Here is a 17,590-nt window from a genome sequence, read left to right on the forward strand (position 1 = left end):
GTAGCCAATTGTGAGTTTTTCAAACAATTTTTGTAAAGTGTATATTCCTTGTGTGCAGTCATTGAAGTTTGGGTTTCATTATCTCTGCTGTCAGCCAGTGATTTTCTTAAATGTCTGGTTCTAAAAAGCAGGGAAGGTGTTTCTGTCTATTTAAATCTTATCAGGGAAAGCTGCTGCAACTCAAGAGAGTTGAAACCAAGGCAAGCACTACACTGGTCCTTCAGGGGACTGCCACACCAACCAAAATGCATATCCCCAAAGTTTGGAGAACAAGCTCCTTATTGCCCACCCAGGTATCAGCCAGCCCCTCCAGGAACTCAGGCACTATCCTCAAAGTGGTTCTGAGGAATAGGGTATGGTATCTGTTCTGTGCATGTCATTCTCTTATCAGAGAACAGCAGTGTCTCCCTTCATCAAACACTTCCCTTGTTGTAAGTATCCAATCAGCTTCCAGAGTTCTGAAATAGTCTATTTAAATTACTCTTTCCAGCTCAGTAGTTGCTTTGGTGGAGGGACCAATCTCTGGAACTTTCTCCTCTGCCATTTTGTGTCAACTATCTTAAATCTTTTTTTCCTGCTTTGTTCTTTTTCGTATGTCTTTTGAAATCCTATACAAGTCCCCAAAATGTTGTTTGCAGGCTAAAGTAATGATAATTAGAACTGTACCAAAGTCCAAGATAAACTAGTTGAGAAGAATTAATCAATTTTGAGTCTCTTAGGCATCAATCTTGAACATGCATCAGACTTCATCACTTTTTCTTGATTCTCCATTAAAGTAGGAATGCATTGTGTATTTAAATGCAGACTGTAAATAATGAGAGATTTTTTTTACAGGCTTGTGTGGTTTATAAGATTGAAGATGATTCGAAATTTTGCCAACTATAGAGAGTAGAATCGATTTTTAAATTATTATTATTGCACATGAGTTAATTCTACATAATATTTTTCTGTTTTCTGTATGAATTGACTAACTATCATGATAGGAAATAAAGCTTAAAAAGTTATGCTATATGTTTAAGGCCCAGCAGCTTAGGTGATTTTGGAATGTCATTTATTGCTATATGATCTTTTGGTTTAACATTTATGTACTGTAGTGCATGGAAACCAAGGACATTTATATATTTCTTCACATGGAATTGTAGGTCATGCTTTGGTTAATTTTTTGGAGAGGAGGGGAGGATCCCCTGGTACTATAACAGAATCACAATCAGAAATTTATCTACTATCCTAGTTTGTCATTTTTAGAGTTGCATGCATGTATAATAATCCTAATAATAAAATACTAAACTTTTATACTTTTTTGTTTTTTAGAACCTTGTAAAACATCTTCCTGAGCAGAAAGTACTCAGTGAGTTAGCACAGCTGAAGAATGAATACGATGACCTCTGTGAGCCAGAACAGTTTGGAGTTGTGGTATGTATCTGGCATAAGGGCCCACAAATTCAGCTGGGATGTAACACTTGTCAGAAACAGTGAAAAGAAAGACTTCAATTGTTGAGTTTTTCTTTTTTTACTGTATAACTACATAATTTAGTGTAACATTGGCTGTCAGAAAGAAATTCTTGTATATCTGTTATTATTTGTCATTGTATTGAAAATAAAGAAATTAAGATTCACATTCTAGAAATTACCTCAATTTGCCTCCTGGGATCTCCTCCATAGCAGTGCTGATATTTAATTCTGTCAATATATGAAAAATAGTATATATTGTTGTATTGGCTGTTTTTTGTTCCATGTATATCTTGATGTTGGAATTTGGCCCCTCAAAATTTAGGCTAAAAATAAGGGTATTAACTAGATAAATAGTAATATTCTGGAGACTCTTCTTTGTGGTATATTTGTGTCAGAAAAAGCACAAGAATTTTTAGATATCCTATAGAGTTTCATTAATTGATTGAAAGCTTTAAATACACAGTTTCAGCTGGAAAGAAAATCTCATAAATACACATCATGCTTTAGTGCGGTTAAACCATTATTGGAATAAATTATGTTTCCTTGTCCCCTCTTCATTTAAGGGGTACAAAAGAGGCCTAGGTATAAATTATGCATTAAACAATATAGTTACATGTTTTAAGCATTCCCCAAACCTGCTCTTCAAATAATTGGCCAAAAAATAGTAGGAAAGAAGGCATAATGATTTATTTAATTTCTTGGGGAAAAAGCTATTTTGGACTAAGTGTTCAATACAAGTTTGTTCACTGTATGAATGAACAGTTGTATCGCGGCTGCCAGCTTTACCCTGGCTCCCTAGCCATTTACATCTGAATACTAACACTTTTAAAATTACCATCGGACTGAATAGTCAAACACTGTGTCTGCTTCATCCAAAATATTTTATAACCTTTTTAATAGTAATATATTTGAATTGATCTGATTTGCAATTTAAAAATCTTCTTTAAAGTTAAAGTGCGATGAGACAGAGAATGTTTCTTTTGAACATGTGCAATAACTACTTGCCCGTATTTGCAGTTTATTAATTCTCAGATACAGCATTGCATATACTGATGTAGGAGGATTCTGTCAAGTCCTTGCAAAGAAAATCAGGAATGTATATTTGGGATAAGATAGAGAATGTATAGGTACCTGAAGAAGATATTTCTTTCATTTTTGAATTAGGTAAATTAATCAACTGAACTGGCTAGATAGTATTTATTAAATAGCACTTTAGCACCATGTTAAATAATGAAATTTTCTAGCCCGAAGTCCACAGTTGAAACCTAAGCTGCTCGAATTCATATTATAATTGAAGCAAGGCTATATACCATCTGAGAATTCAGCTGTGTCATGATGGTTATGAGTTTTACAGTAGGTACACTACACAATTTCTCTGAAGCCATTTTTTTTCCGAATGCAGTTTATCTTGGAAGATGTATTAGTTTGCCAAGCAAGTCCTTCAAGAGGAATATCCTTGGTACCACACTGAGGAAATGAAGTTTGGGGACATAAAAAGCAATATACCTTCTGAACTCAAAGCAAAGTAGAAAATGGAAGAGATTGCTTGTTTATGCACATAACCATAAATAATTCTGGGGCCGTGTACATGAAGCTACCTGGGCCTCTTATTTACTCTCCCCATCCTTAACTATGTGTCTGTAGGGAAAAAAGTCAAGGACATTACACAGTAGGTTACGCTATGTAAATTACCTAAGATGGTACCAATCAAGCTTTGCCGAATAAAGTTTAGATAACCTGATATCTAGGAAAAGACTTTTGAAACAATGATATGCCTTGGTCTTTTAAACATGTATATTTTACAGTGCTTAGAACAATATCTTGTATACAATAGACAGTAGATAAATGTTTATTGAATTGAATTAGAGGACAATTATTAAACCCAAGTGTGAGCCTGAGATTAAAAATAGCATATTTTAGATCCATAAAAGTCGAAATGCTGCTAAAACATATTTCTCCAGGTCTATGCTGAAATTAAATTCACTTCTATGTGAATGCACCCAAATACTTTTTAACCCTCAAAATATATCGACAACTTACATTTAGGACAGCTTTGGAAATGTGTCGAATCATCCGGACTAATGAGAGAGGCTCCCAACTGGTTGTTTTGCTTTCGCTCTCTTTCTTCGTCAATACTATTGGTGAAGTCTTCTTAAAATCTATATTCATCATATAATTTCTATATCAGAACCCTTTGGTGTATTGCAGAATTTACAGAATAAAACCCGAGCTCCTTAGCATTCTCCTTCTGCCTCTAACTCTCTGACTTTATATCTCCCCGGTCTCTTTGGTGAACTGAGTGAATTGGTGTCTTTATGACATTTTAGCTTTTACCTCAGCGGGACTCTCATTGCCATTTCAGCAGTTATTTTACTTGTTTCTATTCAGCGGTCTTTCATTTTTCCGTGGTGGCTGTACCATATCTTACCTGCCCTCTTCAAGTTTTCTGTCCCTCCCCTCCCCATTCATTTCATTTCCTACAAACAACCTAATCTCTTCCTTGCCGGAGTAAAAGGAAAACATTTAGGCTTCTGAACGTCCAATATATCTTCTACCTACAAAGTTATCTCTAGCCTTATCTTTTATTAATCTATTCTCTGTCAAACCTCAGAAAAAGGGGATACCTTGTTTTTATGACTAATATTATTGTTGCTGCTATGATTATTGATAGGAACAAAAATGTATTGAGGAATTGCTGTGTCTGATACTATGCTAAGCGTTTTCATGAGATGCTGAGCATCTCATGTATTCCTCCCAACCCTGTGAGGTTGACACTATTATTAGGCTCCATATTATGGGTGCGGAAAATAAAGCCGAGGAAGGCTAGGGACCTTGTCCAAGGTTACATAGTAAGGAGTAGATGCAGAATTCAAACTCAGGCATCTGACTTCATAGTGCTTTGTCACTGTACTGGCCTGGGGGTTGTGTGTGTGCATGTGCGCCTGTGTGTGAGATGCTCTACTACATGCTAATTAACTTATCTCTGTTAGGGGCATTATTATCTCTTGCTTACTTTAGTTCTGTTATTCTATTGCATCTTCAATTTGTCAGTCTCTACTCTGCCTTTCTTCAGGAAAAAAAAAATCTCTTAAGTCACTCACTGCCTAAGAACGAATGAATGGATAGCTGGATAGTTGGATGAATAAAAATCCTTCATTGGCCCTGTGGTCCCTGATAGCTACTGCGCTCTCTCCGTTTCCTCGCATCAGTTTTTCTGCTTAGGCTCCTTTTGTTCTCTACTTCTTTACCTCTCATTCACCATTCAACAAACAGCAATCAGCATTCCGCCTTCAACAATGCATTGAAACTGATCTGGGAGAGGTTGTTAATTACCGTCTAATTGCATCTAAAATATTCATCAGATCTGTTCACTTCTCTTCATCTGTGCCTTCACTACCTTAGCCCAAGCCAGCACTGGCATTCCCTTTAACCATTATGATATGCTTTTAGCTTGTTTTCCGCACTTACACTTTTGCCCTTCTCCAAATGTGTCTCAGCACCGCACTCCATGTGACATTTCTAGAGTGCGTTTGTGTTGCATCATGTTATTCATCTGCTTAAAGCACTGGTTCATGGTGTGGCACTAAGGCTACAGTATAAACTCCTTCCCACAACTCACCACCTCTCCTACTTTTGTCTCTTGCTGCTTGGCCTCTTGTTCATTATGCCTCAGCCACGTTGTATTTTGTTTTTCTGTTTTTTGAATTTGCCATGCTCTTTCCTGCCTCTGGTGCATTACACATGCCCCTCTTACTTGCTGCCTGCCTGCCTCTCTCCTGCTTATTCTTCGAGTCTCAGCTTCAATTTCATTCTCCCGGTGGTGCCTTCACTTACCTATCAGTCAAAATTAGGTCTTCCTCTTAATCTCTCAGAACACCTTTTTCCTTTTCCTTTCTGGAAATTTATCATGGTTTGTAATTAAATGTTTATTTGCAAAATTATTTATTGAATGTCTGTAACCCCCACTAGATTGCAACTTCTATGAGGGCATGCATCATGTTGATTTTATTCACGTGATATATACTTAACAAATGTAGCTGAATGTATTAACGTGATTGCAAAATCAGTGGAGTCTTTTCAGTCTTGTCGGATTCTGTATCCATATAGCACTTGATAACATGGAAGAATTTAGCCCTCTTATTGAAACCTTTTCTTTCCTTCTCTAACAATAAATACTTTCCCGATTTTATTCCGATAACGCTTGCCAGTGTCCTGTAGAGTTTGCATTATTATATAACTTCCTGGATGATAAAAACAAAATCTCATCAGTTAGGGATAGACTTATGCTAGAAGTAAGATTACTCCTGCAAGATTCATTAAAATCATCATCATCATCAAAACAAAAAACAATGAAATTGGGGGGCCAGCCTGGTGGTATAGTGGTTAATTTCACATGCTCCGCTTCAGCAGCCCAGGGTTCATGGGTTCGGATCCCGGCCACGGACCTACACACCACTTATCAAGCCATGCTGTGGCAGGCGTCCCACATATAAAATGGAGGAACACAGGCACAGATGTTAGCTCGGGGCCAGTCTTCCTCAGCAAAAAGAGGAGGATTGGCAGCAGATGTTAGCTCAGGGCTAATCTTACTTACCAAAAAAAAAAAAAAAAAAAGAAAACGAAAACAAAGCAATAAAATTGGCAAAACTGGGGAAAAATCTGGCTTCGACTATTTGAAAGAAATAAATTTATCTGAGACAGTGACCAGGCTGCTAAGCTTTTTCTTAATCTTTTGGTTTTTTTAGCAGCTGCATCATTGGGTTTGCTTGTAGTCACATGTGGTAAGTTAAAAAGAAACAAAAAAGAAAAAGAGAGAGAGAGAGAGAAAAAAGAAACAAATGACAAAACCCAGGGACATTTCTTTCTGTCTAAAGGCAGACCTCCTAGTAAGAGGGATATGCTAGTTCCCACACCTTCTATGATCAATAATCCTTTTCTTTAGGGGGATAGATTGGCTGCATAGCTTCCCACTGGCTTGTCTTCCAACCTGCCTCCCACAGAATTGAATTTGGTACATTGTTGTAATTATGTGCTGTACCTTTACTGGAAAAAAAGCACAGATCTTTGAAAGCTCTGCCAGTTAGAACCCCCAGCAGGAGCTTTTAGACTCTTCGGAGTGTGTTTGCAGCTCAGCTGCTCTCAACCCTCAGAGCTATGGAAATTCCCACTTGTCTTGCCCCGAGGATGGAGACCCATACTGTGTCTATCTATTAAACTAACACATCTTCTGAGAAAAAGAGGGCAGTAATTAGTTCTCTTAGTAATCAGTACTTTGTTTTTCTGACTTCAAAATTACCCATATTTTTCAATTAAAAACATTCTAAGGCTATAATCTAACAAAAAGATGTTGAGATAGCCTTGTGCATAAAAACATTTATAATGAAAAGCACAGATTATGTGATATTGCTGACAGCACATTTAATTTTTGTTTCTTTTTCTACACAAATATAGGAAGGCGGGAGGAGTGGATTTATGCCTATAGTTGGAAGGACAACTGTAAAGTTTGTGTGCATTTTAATTTTTTAAAAGCCACATAAGAGCTTATGAGCTGTATTCAAGATAACTTAACCAGGGGAAAAGGAAATTCTTAAAAGCTTTTTTTTTTTCTCCCACATATCATCAAAGGCAATTAGTTTGGATGGAAAATTGTAGCTCTTCTGTTCCATTAATATTAAATCATTATTCAAGTTTGCATATTCATTGGGAAAATGGCATTTTTCTTTATTTTATCTGCTTTCATTCAGGTGTTTAGTGTTTTGATATATAGCGCCTTGATTGTTTCTATTTTCATTCTTTCTGTAAATATGAATGCTAGCTCTTACTTGTAGATGTGCTTTCATTTTAGCTGAGAAAAAGCTGGTTGAGTAATTTCGAGATTAGGTGAAAGAAAACTCACCATTCTCAAATCCATGTATTCAACTTCTTGTTCATTTCGTTGACGTCTCATGATAATCCATTTTGTGACAAGATTGCTCATTTCCATCAGCCTTTTCTATAAAATAAGATAAAATAAAACCACCTGAAAAGCGAATATTCAGATTAAGTCTATGTATGTCAATCAATTCTCCTATTGATTGCTTTTCATTAAATTTAAAAAATCAAAAATGGGCCCCTTTTTCCTTCTTCATGTCCGAAATCCCTGATAGACCAGCACAGCGCCACAGTGGATGTGTTGATGGCCGTTCTCGGCCTTGGACAGCTGTTTGCAGAAAGATGTTTTGAATTTCTTGCTCAAATTCTTAGTATGATTCTACTGAGTTTACGTTGTCTTTGGGGTCAGACATCCTTACTGTGTTCTGTTCCGGACTACTGAGTAGATATTTGTTGATGCATAATTTCCACCTATCCCTCTCTTTGGGGAAAATATTCTCTATCAGCACATCACTATTTTTCTGGTATAAAGTCAGTTTTCAACGCTCTATTTTTCCAAAGCTTCATTTCACAGATTAGCTATGGCTTTTGTCTCTCTTGATGTCTAATGTGGAAACGTTTGCCATTGACTCCATATAGCAGGTCCAATTCTGTTGATTATTGTGTCCAGGCCAGGTACTAGGTGTACTGCAGAAAGTACAGCAATGAGCCGGCGAGACCCTACCCTTGAGGACGTTATTCTCTGAAAGAGGATAAGAAAATGATGTAATAGAGAATCACAGATGTCCCTTGTTTCCATATTTCTAGGCAGAGTTTTGCTCAATCATTGAGACTGGATCTCACAATTTTTATAGGCAGTTCTGCCTGCTGTCTAACTTAAATCCACCCTTCTTTAATGTGACTTCATTATCATAACCTTTATTATAGTCACTGATGCAAAATTATTCTGTGTATTCAGTGTACAATTGGGTCCTAACAGTATTTAACTGTTTGGAGAAAACACCTTGTAACAAATGTATACTTGCTACAAATATATCTGTTAATGCTAATGAATTCTTAACATTATATTTTGAAGAGACTAGAGGATCAGTTATGCTCAGATATGATGGTAGTTGAAGATGTGTTTCTTAGGAGCGCAAAAGGAAAGATAATAGAAATAACCTTAAAGGCAGGCGACACGTGATGGCGGGAGTGGCACGTGGCCATCTCCTCCTCTTCCTTCACACATGATTTTTACACTTGTGCTTTTTTCCTTTCTCTCTGGATTCTTATGGTAGTTTGGCAGTAGATCAATATTCACCAGCTGCATAGGTAGTGAAGTGTATAAAATTCAAATTATATAAACAAAACTGTGTCTAACTCTTTGGGGAAATAACCCACTTGTAGCTGCTCTCACTAAAGCTGTCAATGCACTTTTTTTTAATATACTGCAGATCAGCTAAAGAAATGATAGCTGCTTGATGTGATTTGATAGACAAGTACCTCATAACACAAATAAATCCCCTACATAATACAACACCCTGGTCAGCATCCTCCAGCACTTCAAGGAATGAATTATAAAACAAAGGATGCCAGTCAACTAAAATGCTGCGAGGGACCACAACTCAAAACAAACATACATTTCAGCTGAGTTTTTGTTTTATTTACTCATATCACTTAGGCGCACTCAAGTGCCTTTATGAGACATGAGCCTTTTAATAATTGTATCTGTGGCTGGGGATGTTGCTTTGTGCTTCCTGTTATTTCTAGGCTTAGTTATCCAAAACATTCCCTTACATACCAAATTCTCTAATGGAGATTCAACTGTTATCTGTCAATGTAGTCCGGTCTGATCATAAAAATTCACACTTAGGATTGCAGCAAATTCTGTTAGTGTGATCAATGCATACTGCTCTGTGGCTCCTGTTACGAGATGCGCCTGAGAGAGCTTCATGTCCTCCATAGTCTCTTGCTTTTATAATACCACGTGGTCAGTGATAACATTTCTAATAGTAAATGTATATTATGCATTAAAACTGGCTAAAGAGAGCAGTGCACAATATTTACAGTGTATTCAATAGATAATGGGTCCCGTTCCTCACTGAGCCCTGGAAACACACATTCCTTACTTGTGGATGAGAGAAGCTTTCCTTCAGGTTTGGGAGAACAATCAGGGATCAGTGTTCCTTCTTGGGAATCTCTGAGGATGAGTGCAGGGAGTAATAACAGCAATAACTGTTGGTTTAGAGTGCTTACATTGTGTCCGCTACTATGACAGGAGTGTTACACATAGGATGTCATTTAAGTCTTACTGCAACTTGCATGGATGACTCAAGGAATCTATTTTACTGGTGAGAAAATGAAGTCTCAGAAACATTAGGTAACTTGCACTAGGTCATACACCTAGAAAATGAAGAACGTGTTCAACTCCAGGTCTGTGTAATTCAAAAGTTCCTATTTCTTCTACTACAATTTGCATTAGGGGTCTGGAGAATGCAGATTGTTTCTTTCCCTCTCCAGGGCTTAGGGAAAAATTCTTCTCGAGCCTACCCTTCCAAATAATTATATGGGGCTCTGAATTTGGGCTAAGATTGGGCCTGGGCGGTATTGTTGGAACGACCTGCATAGTAGCAAACGCCTTTATATAGGGTACCCTCCTCCTTCCCCACTGCAGCCTACTATGGTACCGCTTCACACTATACATCCTCTTCCCAATCTAGCACTTTGATGATATTGGAATTCCTACTTGTATGAATGAATACCTCCATTCATTCGTTCATTTTACAAATATTTATTTTTGAATCACCTATCGTATTTATCACCTGCCATGTGCCAGACCTGGTTCTAGAGGGTAAATAAATGAAGAAATTTTGCCCGATCAAAGGGCAACTCTGACTCCCTTAAAATGTACAACCTCTTCCAGAAATCAGGCTGACTGATGACAGATTAGATCCAGTAATAGCAGTTCAACAAAGTTAATTCCCTAGCATTTCTGGTTTGACATCTCAGTTGAAGATATTATTTTTGCGACAGTAAAACATTACCATACGCTGTTAATTTTGTTCAATAGACAATCTGTCTGTCCTACTTGGGAGAAGAGCTGGAAAATGGTCAGTCAGCTAAGGACTGCTTTTAAAATCAATCAGCGAATATTTGAATGTCTAATATCTGCCAGACCCTGTGCTAGGGGCTGCACAGGGTGCATTCTTTGACTCTTCTCTCTTTACTCTCTTGTCATCAACAACCTTCCTTGCCTCCCCCAGCATCTATTCAAATAACTCCAAAATCTGCCAACTCCAATACTTATCTCTTCCTAAACTTGAGGACTGCATTTCCAAATGCTACCAGATATCATAATACCTAAAACTCAAAATGTCAAGAAAGTAATATTATTTCCCTATCCTGGAGGTATCATTTTACTACTTATGCAAAAATTTGGAGAGGAAGGCTGAAGGGATCAGGAAGTACATTTAAATAGTCTATTTTAGTAATTCTAGCTTGAAGTAGGTAACATTTAAGCTGATCAGTTGCTAAGTCCCATGGATTCTTCCTTAATTCTGTCTTTTGTGTCCACCGCATCATTTCTATTCCTACTGTCAACATTCTAGCTCATTACCTGTTTCTTAGGTCATTTTGCTGACTTACTAATGGTTTCGCTGCCACTAATCTCTCCTTCAACCAGTCATACATACTGCTCCCAATGAGACTCAAGAGGCAGTGTGGTGAAGTGGTTGGGAATCTGGGTTCTGTGGTCCGAATGCCTGAGTTCAAATCTCTAGCTCTTCTACATATAGTTTGACTTTGTGCAAGTTACCTAGTATTTCTGTTTATCACTTTCCTGATCTTTAGAATGAGACTAATGATAATAACCTTTCCCCAGGATTGTTTTGAGAATAAAATCAGTATATATATATATTTACATATATATATATGTAAAATACATATGTAAAAAATTCCTGGCACAAAGTACTCAATAAGTGATGATGATGATGATTAAAGAACACTTTTGGTCACTTTATTTCAGTTGGAGCTGGTACTAAAAACCAAAAAGAGATCAAATCCATCCTCTCTACGTTTCTAGGCCTAGGACTGAAGTACAAAGCCCCAAAAGGATAAAAATATGAATGAAGACAAGTGGTATTAGAACTGAAGCAAGACTAAAAACCCATGTAAGCCCAAGTTTTAAATCCCTTGTTGATCAGAGGCCAAGGCCACCCTGGTGAGCTGGGTTCCCACATGCCCTTTAAAGCATGGCCACAGCAGGGCAGGGCCATGGCGACTAGCCCCTGGTCAGAGTAGCTCTGTGGCTTTTTTAAGTATCAGGAAGACTCAAGAACTACTCCCTAAACATATAAACTGACAGAGAACATGCTTCTGTGCTAATCATGGCCAGTTACCCGTGAAAGAAAAGGAAAACGAAAGTGGGGAAAGGTTTGGACATAGTGGTAGAGGCGTAAAGGAAAGCAGAAAACCATATAGAAACTTAGAGAGATTCCCATACGTACACAAGGAGATTTGCGCATTGATGGAGATGCAGACTTTGACATGGTCAGCTTCCTATGTCGTGGCCTTTACAGGGACTCTTCAGGACTCTTGTCCGAATTCTGCCCCTAGGTATATGCCTCATATATTCCTAACCTAGAAACCTTTCCTCACACCATTCTTTGTCTCTATGCCTTCTTTCTGGTCCCAGTTTCTCTCTCTGTATTTGTTTATTTATAAATCTACTTGTTTATTTATTCATTTGTATCCCCTCTACTGTGAAGCCTTCATTAAATATTGTAGCATAAGAGTATAAAGTTTTCTTTCAGTGACCATCTCCAGAAGTTAATTTCTGTTTACCCATCTAGAATCATGTGCTGTTTTTTTCACTAGCTATAGTTTTCGAGTGTCTATGTTATGAGTTTTAGGCTATATTAGAAACTTTTGGAGTAGGTAGTGTCTTATACTTACCATGTGAGTACCGAGAAATAGTAGGATGATTTGTATCATATTACGCTGATCATATAAAAAAGCTAGTGGTAAGTGATAAGACCTACATAAATATAATAACAGGTGGATATTCCCAGCGTACTTTTATATATCTGCCTATAAAAAGCATGAAAGCGTGTAGGGGGATTAACAGAAGGCAAAGGTTAGTCTTTGGAGAGGCAGACACCCATGGTTAATAGGCAAGTTCATTTCAAAGAAGAAAAATGATGGACTATGCCTTGCTTTCATATTAGATCCGATATGGTCTATTCAACAGCACATTTGCTGCTTTGAGAGGGTGATTTGTGGTTTAAAGACTTTTGTTTATGTTGTTAAATTCTTTTCATGTTGTCTACAAATATCTCAGTGCCTAGTCTGTACCTGGCATTTGTATTCAAGAAACTAAGCTATATGTGCAAAAAATAAATATAGCTAGGATTGTTAATTTCTTTTCATTGTGTATGCGCTTGCGTATGTTCAAGCGAGTCTACCCTCCCCCCACCTCGCTCCCAGAATTCATTTGGTGAATGAAAACTCGTTAAATGACTTGGAGTTATAGGAAATTAAAGACTAAAAGAAATTATTATTATAGGAGCTATACCAAAGGGAATAGAGAATGTGCACCAATACTATGAAACAGGTAATTAAAACCTGAGTTGAACTGTTTGTAAGAAAACCAATATAGAATTCTTGAATAATGTGCTTAAAAGTAAGTTCATGTGATACTACCATAACCTAATTATTTAACATCAACATTCTGTCAAGCAGGTGAAATTCTTTAGAGCATATATAAATATTTAATATACTTTATGAATAGAAATCATAGGTTTAAAATTATTAAATGCTCAATCAGAGCTAGTCCTCTGATTTCAAACAGCATAGTAATAGGTAATTTCCTAGGAAATGTGGTTCCACTTATATTTTCTGTCATCGTGTACATCTTTTATCTGTGGCCCAACTATTCACTCAACTCAATTTCCTATTTGTAAATTTTCCTAGTTCACCTCAGGGGCACATTTTTGGCAGTTTGAATGCTGTTAATGAATAATGATTATATGATTAACATATAGCACTTGTCTAGTTTCTGTAATATTCTTCATGCTATAAGAATGATCTAATTTATTTGTTTAAAACTGAACAGCTCACTGATTTTTAAACTTTTATAAACATCTTCTTTGGGAATGTCTCAAGCAAATAAAAATAATATATTTTAAAACCTAGAGAGAATTCACTTTATGTAGGAATTTTCCAGTATTGTCTCTAAGTTTATCCCCCCTGGCGTGAGGACTAACAGGCTGTGATATATGTTCTTATAGAGCCTTCCTTATCTTACAGATGAGCTCAGTGAAAATGTTGCGGCCCCGACTGAATAGCATTCTTTTCAAGCTCACTTTTGAAGAACACATAAACAACATCAAACCGAGCATCAGAGCAGTCACTCTCGCCTGTGAAGAACTGAAGAAGAGTGAAAGCTTTAACAGACTTTTAGAGTTAATTCTTTTGGTTGGAAACTACATGAACTCAGGCTCCAGAAATGCCCAGTCTTTGGGTTTTAAGCTCAACTTCCTTTGTAAGGTAAGATAACATTTTAGAATGCTAATTTCCAGTAATCTCGTCTATGAGAGGACTCACTCAAAATAGCAATAGTATATAAGTCAAAAAAAACATGCTTTAAAAGGGTGAATTTTATGGTGTGTGAATTTTATCTCAATTAAAACAAATAATTCTTAAAAATCTTACCGCAGTAAGTAAGATCTCAAAGAGAGTTCAAATTCTTCCGTAGTATAGTACTAAACTCTTGGGTATCAACTCTTACTGGAGTTTGTAAATCCAAAAAAATTGCTTTTATAAAGTAGATGCAATCTTGTATTTCAGTCCCTTTGTACTTATTTTATATCTCTCCAAAAAGTATTTGAGAAGCGAAATTCAATGAGGTAAGTAGCCAGAAATTTCTTTTCGGATATGCTTTGTTTATTCTTCTCTAATAAAATAATACTCTTTATTACTGACTAGTGTTGCGTTACTAAGTTTATACTAGATACCTTGCACATTAACTAAAAGTTTAAAAAATCACACGATAATCATTTTATTGTTTTGACTGGGCCATTTCATACTATTATTTTTGAGATTTAATTCTTGTAAAAAGTAAATAGAGAAGGGTGAAAGTGATCATCTATGTCCATTTTTAGGCTAGACCAAAGCACCTTATTGAAGGAAACGATCTGTCTGTTATGGAGAAGAATCTGAACAGACTCTGAGGTGAAGGCCTGTACAAAAGCTAGAGATGAAAATAAATCTGAAAACAAGCAGTCTATCTTTGACATCTCACCATTCTTTCCCTTTTTTTTCTTTCACATCTGAAAACATTGCAGAACTTCAGTTAGTTCTTGAAGTACATATTATAACGCAAATCCCAGTCTAGGAATGGGTATAAATTTCTTTTCTATTCCTGCAGTAAATAGGTGTGCATTACATATACATGGCCTAGCATTTTAATATGTATCAAAAATGATTTGCTTCCAGTATTCTAACCCAGATAGACATAAAGCATAACATTTGCAGATAATAGGATGTATAATGGCAGTGTAAGTATCTGTTTACTCCTGATTTATGTTTGAGGGATGTAAGAAAAGAGAGCAAGGCAGGCAGCCCAGTGTTTCGTCGGTTCGAATCCTGGGCGCGGACATGGCACTGCTCGTCAGACCACGCTGAGGCAGCGTCCCACATGCCACAACTAGAGGAACCCACAACGAAGAATACACAACTATGTACCGGGGGGCTTTGGGGAGAAAAAGGAAAAAATAAAATCTTTAAAAAAAAAAAAAAAAAAAAAAAGAAAAGAGAGCAAGGAAGGTAGGGAAGATCATCTGGAATGCTAGATTCTGTCAAACAAAGTTTTTTTTACTCCCTCTTCTTGTGATATTGGGGAACATGGGAAATAATCTGATAATGCCAGAGAGAGTAAGGCAATGCTGGTAATAAACTGGAATAAGTCATAGCCAGATTTGTAGGATAAAAAGAAATATTTGAGACTTTTCCATTGTATTGCATACCATATGCTCAATATACTAATAAAGTCCTCCCTTACCAGGATGCTGCTTGTTTAGAGTATATGCTGTATGCACAGTGAGTGAGTCATAAAGCATTCTTGGTTGATGCTTATAAAGATAGTATGAATTAAAGCAAAATATCATTGGAAATTTGTATTGTATACCTATTTCACAATTCATAACAAAATATCCTAATTTGGGTAAATATGTACCTTTTTGTGTGTCTTAATTTCACTGTATTCAAATTAATTACATGAACTGATTTTTTTGGATAAGGAATGAATAAGTCATTTACACGCAGGAACAAAAGATTATATTAATCTCACAGAAGGGTTTTGCAGTTACATCTTATATTTGGGAGACAGGCTTCTTCCTGTCATCTACCTGTCAAATAAAAGTTCTTCTCCACAACGCTGATCTGACATCTATCACTAGAGGTATGCACAAAGGATTCAGCACAAAGATTTTTGCCAACTTCAAATAAAATAAAAAATAATCTTGGGGGAAATACTATCATGTAGTAATAGGTGTTCTAAAAGAGAAAGAAGGGAATGTTTTAAAATCTTTTCCCCCCACTTTTGAGTAGGATTTGTATCCTCAGGGAAATACTTGTCATTAAGAAAATGCAATACGATATACATGCACGATATTCCTACAGTATCTAGGATTCAAAGGACATTTCTGGAATACAGAGGATTCTGAGGAGATGTAAATGTCTAAAATGACAGAAATTTGCTGAAGTACACAGAAGTAGTTAGGTTCGTAATCTGTTCAAAACTGAATTAACTAACTGCTGATGTATGATTAGCTAGAATTTCTGTTAAATTTCACTTATATTATAAAAGATTACTTCGTTGGTTTTTCTTAGTGTTCTTTTTTCTTAAAAAAACAGCAGAGGGAACTTGCTTTGTAAAGCCCTGACTATGCTCTAAAAATGATACCATTTACCCACCTAAATTATTCTAATGATAATTTCCTTTCTCAGTGAATTTAAAATTGTAATCCACTGCTTTTTACAGGAAGCTATAGGGTATGTTAAAATATTCACCTAGTTAAAAGAAGCCGTGGTATAAGCAGTTGAACTTATCAGATGTATCTCGTAGTAAAGTAATATTAAAAATTCAGATGGTCACATTAACTCCTATAATATTTGGGAAGAAAAGGAAAACAGATGGGTTAACCTAAATGTCAAATATCACTAAAGGGTATCATTACTATAAGTACTACCCTCATCACAAGATGCTTTGTTAATTTGTAGCAGTGAATTATCACTTTTCTCAGTCACCAAACCAGGGTGCTGAACTGTTAGAAAAATCATTTCCATGCAGATGAGTTGCCAGTGTTAGCTTGTTCCATGCTTGCCTGTTGGTTATTACAATTCTAACCAATAGGAATATTGCACTTCAGGGTCATTTGTTGTATATGTTTTCAGTATATAATAACATATGTAATCTGTATAAGAACAAATCATCTACAAATACTTTGCACTCCCTAGGCACTAAGCTTTGTGGGTGTATCAGATAAGGTCTTTGTTTGCAAGCAACAGAAACTGACTCTGCCTGATTTAAGTGAAAAACAGAATTTATTGAAAGGATGTGAGGTAGTTCAGCCAGAAACCGAGGAAAGGCTGAAGAACTTGACCTTTAAAAGAGCAGCAACTATGGCAGCTTTGAGAACGTGGGGAGCCAGGACGAAGGGAAAGTCTTTTCAGGAAGTTGCCTTTGGGATGTATTAGCTCCTGCCATTTTCCTTCTCCTTTCCCTATGTTTGGTTCAAATTCTAATTGGAAAGAGAGACTGATTGGCCTAGTGTGAATTACAGGAACAGCTGTGTCCAGGGGAGGGCTAAGAACCTTGATTGACAGCACTACCAAGACTGCTTGCGATGGAAGATTGGTCATGCCCTAAAGGATGCTGTTATCAAACATAGGGATGCCAAGGTTAGGGGTAGGTGAAGGGATATCAGGCAGGACCAAACAAACAAAGGCAAAGCAAAACAGATGGTTGGTACACCAGGGGGTTACAAACAATACAGAAGACATACAGAAATCTCAAGCAGCTTGTGGTACCGTTGAGTAGCCAGGAAATATACATACAGAGTATTACGTACTGCCACCAGATACACTGTCAATGAATACAAAAATCAATGGCCATTGAGATTAGCGGGACTTCTGAAGAGGGAGGAAGTTTTGGGGATGGGGATGGTGATGGGCAGTACTGGTAAATTGGAACAGAAGGATCTTGAAGGATAGGTAGAATTAGGTTATA

The 17,590-nt window shown here is 36.8% G+C and overlaps 1 protein-coding gene across 7 annotated transcripts in view; it reads left to right on the plus strand.

Annotated features, from left to right (window-relative positions):
- Nucleotides 1-17,590, plus strand: part of DIAPH2 (diaphanous related formin 2) — an 814,964-nt gene that overhangs the window by 390,850 nt on the left and 406,524 nt on the right. For all 7 annotated transcript variants that reach the window (XM_023634106.2, XM_023634104.2, XM_001914669.6 and 4 more), the window contains 2 exons: nucleotides 1,312-1,413; nucleotides 13,609-13,848. In XM_023634106.2, coding sequence (XP_023489874.1) covers nucleotides 1,312-1,413; nucleotides 13,609-13,848 — 342 coding nt within the window. The remainder of the gene's footprint in view (nucleotides 1-1,311; nucleotides 1,414-13,608; nucleotides 13,849-17,590) is intronic.

This window comes from Equus caballus, chromosome X, assembly GCF_041296265.1.
Source record: "Equus caballus isolate H_3958 breed thoroughbred chromosome X, TB-T2T, whole genome shotgun sequence".
Classification (NCBI taxonomy): Eukaryota; Metazoa; Chordata; class Mammalia; order Perissodactyla; family Equidae; genus Equus; species Equus caballus.